The sequence below is a fragment of the Ctenopharyngodon idella genome, chromosome 8, assembly GCF_019924925.1.
Source record: "Ctenopharyngodon idella isolate HZGC_01 chromosome 8, HZGC01, whole genome shotgun sequence".
NCBI lineage: Eukaryota > Metazoa > Chordata > Actinopteri > Cypriniformes > Xenocyprididae > Ctenopharyngodon > Ctenopharyngodon idella.
In genome coordinates, this window is record NC_067227.1 from 31782219 (window position 1) to 31792204 (window position 9986).

At 40.0% G+C, this 9986-nt stretch overlaps 1 protein-coding gene across 1 annotated transcript; it reads left to right on the plus strand.

Moving 5' to 3' along the window:
* The first annotated feature begins 6173 nt into the window (after window positions 1-6173).
* Window positions 6174-9736, plus strand: nefmb (neurofilament medium chain b). Its single transcript, XM_051904456.1, has 3 exons — window positions 6174-7214; window positions 7894-8018; window positions 8098-9736. Exons 1-3 carry the CDS (start codon window positions 6183-6185, stop codon window positions 9248-9250), a joined length of 2310 nt encoding a protein of 769 aa, XP_051760416.1. The 5' UTR covers window positions 6174-6182; the 3' UTR covers window positions 9251-9736.
* The last annotated feature ends 250 nt before the right edge of the window (window positions 9737-9986 follow it).

Genomic DNA, 9986 nt, shown 5'->3' on the forward strand with positions numbered 1-9986 from the left:
CATTAGTCAGGTGATTCTTGCTGTTACACCAATAGGGGGCGCTCTACACACGACAGATGGACAGTGGGACCTGAAGGACAGACATTCTCGAGCATGACAAAGGAATATTCTCTTCACATGCTTGTTTCAAGGTGTGTTCATTTGAAGAGACATAGAAGTCTCATTGGAACATCCACAGTAGTGCGATCAGATTATCAACTATTGATTTTGTCTCTTGTTAGTGATATATTGTTAGTGACAGTGTTAAAAGTTCATTAGGTTGCTGCTGTAGAGTGATTTGAGTTTGAAAACTGATCAATATTACAGTGGTCATATCATGAGGAATCATTTACCTCAATCATTTCCCTCAAAAAGTTCATTGCATGAAAACATGTGTTGCTCCTGCTCCAGATCATTTAAACAGTTTGAGAGGAACATTTCAGCACAGATTGTGAAGCAGCTTAAATCTTTTCGGAGGATGGGTCAGTTAAACACTGACAGCAAACTCACAGAACTGGAGCTCTATCATGAAAAACTAAAGTATGACTGCTTTAGTAGCTACAAAAAAAAAAAAAAGATTCTCATCAAAAAGAGATTATCATTATCAAGTGGACCTTTAATACAATAAAATATCATAAGTGACAATTATATAACCCAAGTAATGACTTTATATAATCCTACATAGGCTAACAAATGAGGATTGTTTTTTCTCTCTTGAACATACGGCACAAAATCTTATCTCAACACATCTGATGAATGGCTTTGCTCTTCCTAATTTTCTCATTTCATCTGAATGTCAACATTACACGATAACGATGTAGGCTACTAAAAACGCATTTTTTTGCGTAGCTACAGACATTGTCAAAACGGTCCCAGTTCACACGGCGAAAATGAGTAAAAACACTGTATTATTCATTCCAGGCCAGTAGTTGGCGATGTGACTTTGTAAAGAAACACTATGCACCTATAGACTGTAAGCGTAATACGTATATCACCATCAAAAATTGCGTTTTTGTAGTTTACATCGAGATTGTAACAGTAGTGTTTTCAAAAACTTGCACTTAGGAGGTGTTTACACAACACCGTTTTCAACTAAAATCAAAACTTTTTATGCATTTTGGCCGTTCATTTACATGACAACAGCGTTTTTGTGGCCTGAAAATGCGAACTTTTGAAAACGGGTTTCAAAGTGTACGTTTTTGAAAACAATACCGTTATCATCTCCATGTAAACCGCAAAAACGTGAATCTGTGAAAATGGTGTTGTCATGCACATGCGTATTACGTGTTTAGTCTATCCACCTTATTTGTCAACGCGGAATTAAGGTGTTTTCTGTGAGACTTCCGATTTATTAGCCGCTATATGGAAATAATGAGAAGAATATCAAAGTGCAGTAAACTGTAAAAATAAGGTGGATTGACATGCGCGATTGGCAGGAGTGCTCTGTAAAAGAATGCATGTGTGCGCAGGCACGTACTCTTTCTTTACAAAGTGGCATTGCCAAATACTTGTCTGGCATGTGTAATACAGTGTTTTTAGTCATTTTTGTGGATCCATGTGAACAGCAGGGCCACGTTATCCTAATGGGCAACATTAGGCTGCAGCCCAGGGCCCCGAACACTAGGGGGCTCCCGAGACAATTCTCACAGGCATAGCGGCATGCACGCACGCTTTGCGTTCGTTAGCCCAGGGCCCTGCAAAGGATTAACACGGCACTGGTGAACAGGGATAGTTTTGATAACGTTGTCGTCTGTACAAAGAAAAAACTTTTCCGTTTTTAGTACATTGTTGTGTAAACGTACCCTGAATGTCAACATTACACGACAACGATGTAGTAAAAATTTTTCCTTTGCACGTACAGACAACAACGTTGTCAAAAGGGTCCCAGTTCACATGGACCCGTGAAAACTACTAAAAACACTGTATTATTCATGCCAGACCAGTAGATGGCGATGTCACTTTGTAAAAAAAAACACTACGCACCTATAGATCTTATGTAGCCACGCCCCTTTTCAGCGCTGCGCTGGTTGTCTTTTGTCTTCCGTCTTCTGGTTTGTATTTCCACAGCGATCTTACGTATTTATGAATGAACTGCTCGTTTTAAAATCTTTCCAGTCTACTGACATTTGTTAAGACATCTGCTTTAAACATTACAATGCTCATGTTAACTTTCATTAACTCTACAACAAGTAAATTCACTTCACCAGCTAATTATTCTTTGACAGCGATGCCACAGAAATATACAGGGCTACCGCAAAAAGGAAGTTCAAAGACAAGATGGCGGCACGCTTGTTTCCCTGGCCCATAAGGTCTATAGACTGAACACGTAATACGCATGCGCATGACGTCTCCGTGTTTTTGTAGTTTACACGGAGATGATAATCGTTTTCAAAAACTTGCACTTTGAAACCCGTTTTCAAAAGTTCAGGCCCCCAAATCAACCTTGTCGTGTAAATGAACGGCCAAAATGCATAAAAAGTTTTTTAGTTGAAAACAGTGCTGTGTAAATGGCCACTTAGTTAATTTTTGCGTCTATTTTTAATGAGGGATTTGTGGGGATATTAATGTTTTTAAACTTCAGGAGTAAAAAAATGTTTTTATTTTTAAGCATAAAGATAATTAGACCCTTAATTATTCAACTAAATTGTTAAAACCATTTTAAATAGAATACTTGATGTAGTATTTACATGAACAACACTTTAAAATATATATTTACCCTGTATATTACCGTATCAAATATACTCTTAAAGGTTACTTAAAAGAACCATTTACCATTTTTAGTATGAGGAACATTTTAAAATTCTAAAGAAACTTTTTCCACTATAAAGAACTTTTGTGGAAAGGAAAGGTTCCATGAATGTTAAAAGTTCTTTATGGAACCAAAGATGCCAATAAAGAACCTTTATTTTTAAGAGTTTTAAGAGTGTAGCCTACATGCATCAAAAAAGAGAGAATTCGTTTTCGTCTACACATTATAGGGACTAAAACTGCCCGCAAGACTAGTAAAATCTGGTGCAGAAAATGGTCCTCACGAGTAAAACGGCTTATTAAACAGAATCAGCAATGTGCTGATGAAAATGTAAAAAGGTTTATGAGTGGTAGGGGGTTTACAATATCATTAGCTCATTATAAAAACAAAGTCAACATCGTGATTAAAAAAAATAACAACTGCGTATTTTTGTAATACTATCTTTACACACTGGCTCTGTAAATAAGATATCTGCCTCACTTCTGTGTCCGGTGAGTATTTCGCCGCGTGCAGTCGTGTGCTGCAGAGGGGCGGAGCTTGTGATTTACACCCAGCAGTGTGTGAACGAGCGGAGGGAAGAGCGCGCGTGTGAGTCTGCAGGAAAAACAGTGCTGTCAGCCAGCGCGAGCGCTCACGGTGCCGGAGAGCTGCTGACGGGAGGAGAGAGATGCTGACGGCCGGGCTAAGATTATGTTCGCTTCTGCTGGGTTTGAGTGGGAAATGCAATACTCAAAACACCTAATAGTTGTCCAAGTAACCTCACGAAAAGAGACTCATGCACGCTGAAATGATACAAATGTCATTCTAGTATCAGTATGTTTATGTTTCTCAACTTTTTTTTCTGCTCCAGCACGCACAAACACACGCGCGCGCATATCGTGTACTACTATCTGTCTTACATTCCCATTTGTCTGCAACAGTAATCGAGCTCTGTGTTCCTCTGCCTGGCCTTGTATCGGCTCTCTAGAGCTGACTCAGCATCTCTGCAATCCTCTATTGGCTCACAGCCTAGTTGAAACATCAACCGTCGTACCTACTGTCTAAAAGCATGACTGTGCAATTTTATAACCGGCGAAAAAGCAACTTTGTTGGGCCTTACAATTACATTCGAGCGTCTAGTGTTCCACTGCGGCAGGCGATTCCCTATCACAGAATCAACAACGACATATGAGACGGATGAGTTACTAGAGATCATGCACAAACAGCTAGCTCAACATATTATAGCCTATAGGATATAGGCATAAACTAGGGTGTGTGTGTGTGTATATATATATATATATATATATATATATATATATAAACACATCATGAGCATCAGTATCATTAACAACAGGCACTTTCCTCTCTTGATTGTCAGATTTATATTTTCTATTGATTATCTATGATTTGTATTGATCTAGTTGGTGAAAGCTTCTCGTAAATAACCTCTGATATATGTGTACAGTATTTCCCATCATGCCCTTCCAGTATGTGTCTGCTCATTTTACTTGTTATGGCTATTATCTGGTTAAATTATTGAAGTGCAGCAGTTCCTATGGTGTTATTACTGCAGAGTCTTACCGTAATGACATATTAATATCATAACATTTAAGATAGGTCTACATTGATATTAGTATTCAAGATGCTTTTTTAGGTCATTTGGGTCCTTCCTTATGAAGAAAGTGTAATTATTATTTTAGAAAGGCATTCTGTCTTTTATTATGCACTGAACTAAAATGACTCCCATGTGATCTCTAAAATGACTCCCATGTGATCTCTAAAATGAATTAGAAAACTTCTCATAACCTTGGTACTTTGCTGCATTATTATTGAACCTTCCTGACAACAGATGCCAAATGCTCAATGCATCAGCCGAGGCTGACAGCAGATTGGCTGGTTCATCTTGCACAAATTCAAGTGTCAATGTCTAGTAAATCAAAGAATTACGCTTAATTAGAAAGTGACCAGTTAAAGAGGTAAATGTTAATATGCATCAGAGGTTATCCATAAATATGTGACTCTGGACCACAAAACCATTCATAAGGGTACATTTTTTGAGACATACAAGCTGAATAAATAAGCTTTCCATTGATGTATGGTTTGTTAGGATATGACAATATTGGCTGAGATACAGCTATTTGAAAATCTGGAATCTGAGGGTGCAAAAAAAAATCAAAATATTGAGAAAATCGCCTTTAAAGTTGTCCAAATGAAGTCCTTAGCAATGCATATCCACTTACAAAAATACATTTTTTAATATTTACGGTAGGAAATTTACAAAATATCTTCATGGAACGTGATCTTTACTTAATATCCTAATGATTTTTGGCATAAAAGAAAAATTGATAATTTTGACCCATACAATGTATTGTTGGCTATTGCTGCAAATATACCTGTGTGACGTACGACTGGTTTTGTGGTCCTATATATTGCTTTTTAGAAAGCTTTTGTAAAAAGATTTTAGATGTCTGATGTTAATCTAACTTTGATAGAAGTGCAGTATATACTATTTTGTGTCTAGTTTGTGTATTCAAGCAGTGCTTTCATGTCCCTCATATATATAATTATTATGTATGCATTTTTTGACTGCAAATTAATACAGAGACTATACATGGAATATCTGTACTGTCACACATAATTATTTAAACTAGAAACAGAAAACAGTGACCAGTTACAGCATCTAAAATTTCCCTATATATTCATAAAAATTTTAAGCTAAAATGTAGGTATTGAAAAAAACTTTTTTTAATTTATAACTTTTTAATTAATGCTGTGTATATATTGTTCAGCCTGTGATGAATATTTGTTATATCTCTGCAAATATTTTGTTCAGTCACTACAAATTGCATTTCTCTTTTTTGCATTGCTCTGAAAGTGTAATAAACTTGACTTTGCTTAAGTTTGCATGCATAAAAATAACAAGATATTACTGAATTTGAAGCAAACTTCAAGTTTATTGGCCTAGAAAGATGCACTTACAAGGAATTTGACTTGGTGGTTTCCTCCAAATGACACAGTAAACATGCCATAAGTTAGAATGAGGTTACAAGCAAGTTGTGCATGAGGATTGAAAAATATATTTCTTTTTATTGAATACTGATGGAACAAATAAATATATTTTTTACTGAAAACAACAGTTTGTTGTCATTTATTTTCATATAAACTATATGCTCAGCTAGTGCATAAAAAGATAGATAGATAGATCCTATGCAATGCATTAAGAATAAGTTAGTGAATAAGTGCAAAAAAAAAAAAATGCAATAAGTGCATTAAACATGTGCTGCAGAGAGTCACAGCCTCTTGACTTCACCTTTTATACAATTTTAAAAGACTTCGACCATTGAGGTGAACTGCTGAACAACCCAACGACCCAAAGTCCTCCTCCATCTTCATCGATTTTCCGAGGGGAGGGTGGCGCTCCTGCCTCGTTGACAAAGTAAGCGCGCGTATAAATACAGCAGGAGAGAACTCAGCCATGTCCTCACCACACCACCGATTCACAAGCACCTTCACCATGGACATGATAGTGACCTCGCGCCGAAGGGCTTTGGAGACACGGACTATCCGCCAGCCGACAACCACTGTGCGCTCGTGGGCTAAAAGCAGTCCTCTGTCTTACAAAAGAACCGCAAATGTGGCTGCATCAAGGGCTGCATCCGTGCTCGCGTCTCCGGAAGGGTTCGAGTTGAGCGCGGCGCTCAACGGAGACCCGGTGCGCAATAACGAGAAGGAGCAGCTCCAGGGGCTCAACGACCGCTTCGCCAGCTACATCGACAAGGTTCGCTTCCTCGAGGAGCAAAACAGGCAGCTCGAGGCTGAGATCCAAGCGCTAAAGCAGCAGAAAGTGTCGCAGTCCCTGCAGAGCGATGCGTACGACCGCGAGCTCCAAGACTTGCGCTGCGCCCTGGAGCAGCTCCACAAGGAGAAGGCGCAGATCATGCTGGACACAGACCACATGGACGAGGATCTCCAGCGGATCCAAGAGCGCTACGAAGATGAATCCAGGCTCAGAGAGCACATGGAGGCTGCGATCCGAGGCATGAAGAAAGAGAAGGACGACTCGGTTCTGATGAAGCTGGAGCTGGAGAGGAAAGTCCAAGCGCTCGTGGACGAAATGGACTTCTTGCGGCAGAACCACGAGGAGGAGATCAGCGAGCTTCTGGCTCAGCTTCAAGCCGCGCAGGTGCCGGTGGTGGAGATGAGGGACCTCCAGAAGACCGACATTACCTCCGCGCTTCGGGAGATCCGCGCTCAACTGGACGGGCTCTCCTCCAAGAACCTCCAGCAGGCTGAAGAGGTGTTTAAGTGCCGCTACGCCATGCTGACGGACGCCGCGGAACAGAACAAGGATGCTATAAAGTCCATACGGGACGAGATCGGTGACTACCGCCGTCAGATCCAAGCCAAGAACATTGAGCTGGAGGCTCTTCGAGGCACCAAAGATTCACTGGAAAGGCAGCTGCATGATATCGAAGACCGCCACAACACCGATGTTGCCAGTTACCAGGTCAGTTCATCAAAAGCGAATACATTATAAGTTTAATTCAATAAGAAAGGGTAGGCTAATACAAAAATAAATTGATATAAAATTAATAAAAATGCGTTTTAGAATTTGTATCAGATCAAGTCCTGCAGCCCTAGTAGCTATAATGTTATGCACACTGCACCGTTGCGCGTAAATACGCACGCAGTGTGCAAACCACCTGTGATAAAATGGCTTTTTTCATGATATGAACGATGAACGGTTTTGTTTTTAGGGTTTATTTATTTCTTGATTCTAATGTCTTCAATGGAAGCAAATGCACATGGCTGTGTTGCAAAACAGAAAGCACACGTGATGGCCAAAAATGCTGCTTACTAGGTTTTGAAACGCAGCCATTACTTCACAGGTGGTTGCGCACTGCGCGCGTAATTATGCGCAGCGTGCAATGCGCGTACTTTTTTTACTAGTGCTGCAGCACTTCGTTTTAGTGGTTTGTTGTGATAGTTTCTGGCAAATCTGGTATACATTATAAAAACAAATCATAAAACAAACGCTACTTTGGGTACTATGAGAACATTTGCCAACAAATGAGAACTTTATACATTTATATGTAGTTGTTTCTTTAAGGAAACAGATTTTTTAGTCAATACTGACTAATTTCTTCAAGTGGAAACTAATGTATTTACTGCATCTGCTTTAACAGGAAATGATTCACCAATTGGAAAATGATCTAAAAGGAACAAAATGGGAAATGTCTCGTCATCTTCGGGAATATCAGGATCTGCTCAATGTCAAGATGGCACTGGATGCTGAAATAGCAGCTTACAGGTAGAATTTTTGCCTTTTTTTTTGCTCTTTTGCTTGTCATTTGTTTGATTTATGACAAAATGTTCTCTTTTAAATGTAGGAAACTACTGGAGGGCGAGGAGACGCGCTTCCGTACCATCTCTGGAAGCATTCCAAGCACTGCGTTTGCGTACAGCCAGCCCAAATCCTCTAAGGTCAAACATAAAATAGTGGAGGAGATCATTGAGGAGACTAAAGCAGAGCGTGACATCGATGATGATCTGGCAGAGCTGGCAAAAGAGGTGGCAGAAGAAGCTGGTGAGGGTGAAGAGGAGGAAGAGATTGTTGCCGCCAGTCAGGCCAAAGTGAGTTCCGCCGCTCCTGAGGGTGAAGAAGAGGAAGGAGGAGATGAGGAAGAAACAGCAGAAGAAGCAGAGGCTGCTGAGGAGGAAGAGGAAGAAGAGGCCGTGGAGGAAGAGGTACAAGCTGAAGTGATCGAGGAAACTGAACTGTGCGGAGACAAATCGCCATCAGCAGAGAAAGAAGGCAGTGACAAAGATGAAGAAGGAAAGGAAGATGAAGAAGAGCAAGAGGCGGAAGGTAAAGAACAAGATGATGAGGAGAAGGAAGAAGCTGATGAAAAGGAGGAGACCAAATCCGAAGGAGATAAAGAGCAGAAAGAAGAGTCTGGAGGAGAGGAAACCAAGGCTGATTTGGAGAAGAGCGACAAAAAAAGCGACACTGAGGAAGAGGAAAAGAAGTCCCCCGTAAGTGAAGAAAAAGAGAAACCAGAAAGCCCAGTGGATGAAGAAAAAGAGAAACCAGAAAGCCCAGTGGATGAAGAAAAAGAGAAACCAGAAAGCCCAGTGGATGAAGAAAAAGAGAAACCAGAAAGCCCAGCAGATGAAGAAAAAGAGAAACCAGAAAGCCCAGCAGATGAAGATAAAGAGAAACCAGAAAGCCCAGTGGATGAAGAAAAAGAGAAACCAGAAAGCCCAGCAGATGAAGATAAAGAGAAACCAGAAAGCCCAGCAGATGAAGAAAAAGAAGAAGTCATTCCCAATGGTGGTGACCCAGCCAAAGAGGAAGCCAGTCCGAAAGAAGAGGTCCAAACCAGAACGGTGGAGACCATCACCAACGGAGACAAGCAGACCAAAGCAGACACCGAGAAAGAGAAGAAGCCAGAGGAAAAGCCTCAGGAGAAAAAGAAAGTCACCAAAAAGGTGGAGAAAGTCGCTCCGGAAGCAAAGAAGGAAATCAAAGGAAAAGACTGATGCAAGTGTCCTTGACAGGAAATTAGTTATAATCAATTGTTAGAAATAATTCTATTCGATGCAAAATGCAGCAGAAATAATTGCATGCGTGTTAATGATTGACTTGCATGTGTGGTTTGGGGGGACGTGCCATGCTGAGCTGTTGCGTCTGAAACAGAAATTATAGCGCGTTTGAATTAAAGTGCAAGTACATTATGCTGCTAATGACTTGAACCGTCTCTGTTACCGAGAGATATCTCCAGCAGCTGTTTGGCAATATTGGTGCTACTACAATATCATCATTCGCAGGTTCACTCTGACCGGAAACTACATTTCATCTAGTATACTTCTTGCCTTAAGACATAATGCATTGAATCAATGATAAGAGTCAGTTTGTTAACGCAAAACATGAAAGCTGTTAACAATGATACTGTGAAAGCTAAAGGTGCTGCTCTTTGCAATATTACATCAATCAATAAAAGCTCATCAAGTCCTTACAAAGCTCCTGTGTTTGTATTTATGCTATACCCTAAAAAATGCTGGGTTAAAAACAACCCAAGTTGGGTTATAAATGGACAAACCCAGAGGTTGGGTTAATTGTTTGCCCAACCTGCTGGGCAGTTTTATTTAACTCAACTATTGTTTAAAAATTACTATATGGCTGGCTTAAAATTAACCCAAAATAGGCTGGAAATTAAAAACACATATATAATACAAATAAAATAGGGTCAATGACATGACGGGTCATTTTTTTGTG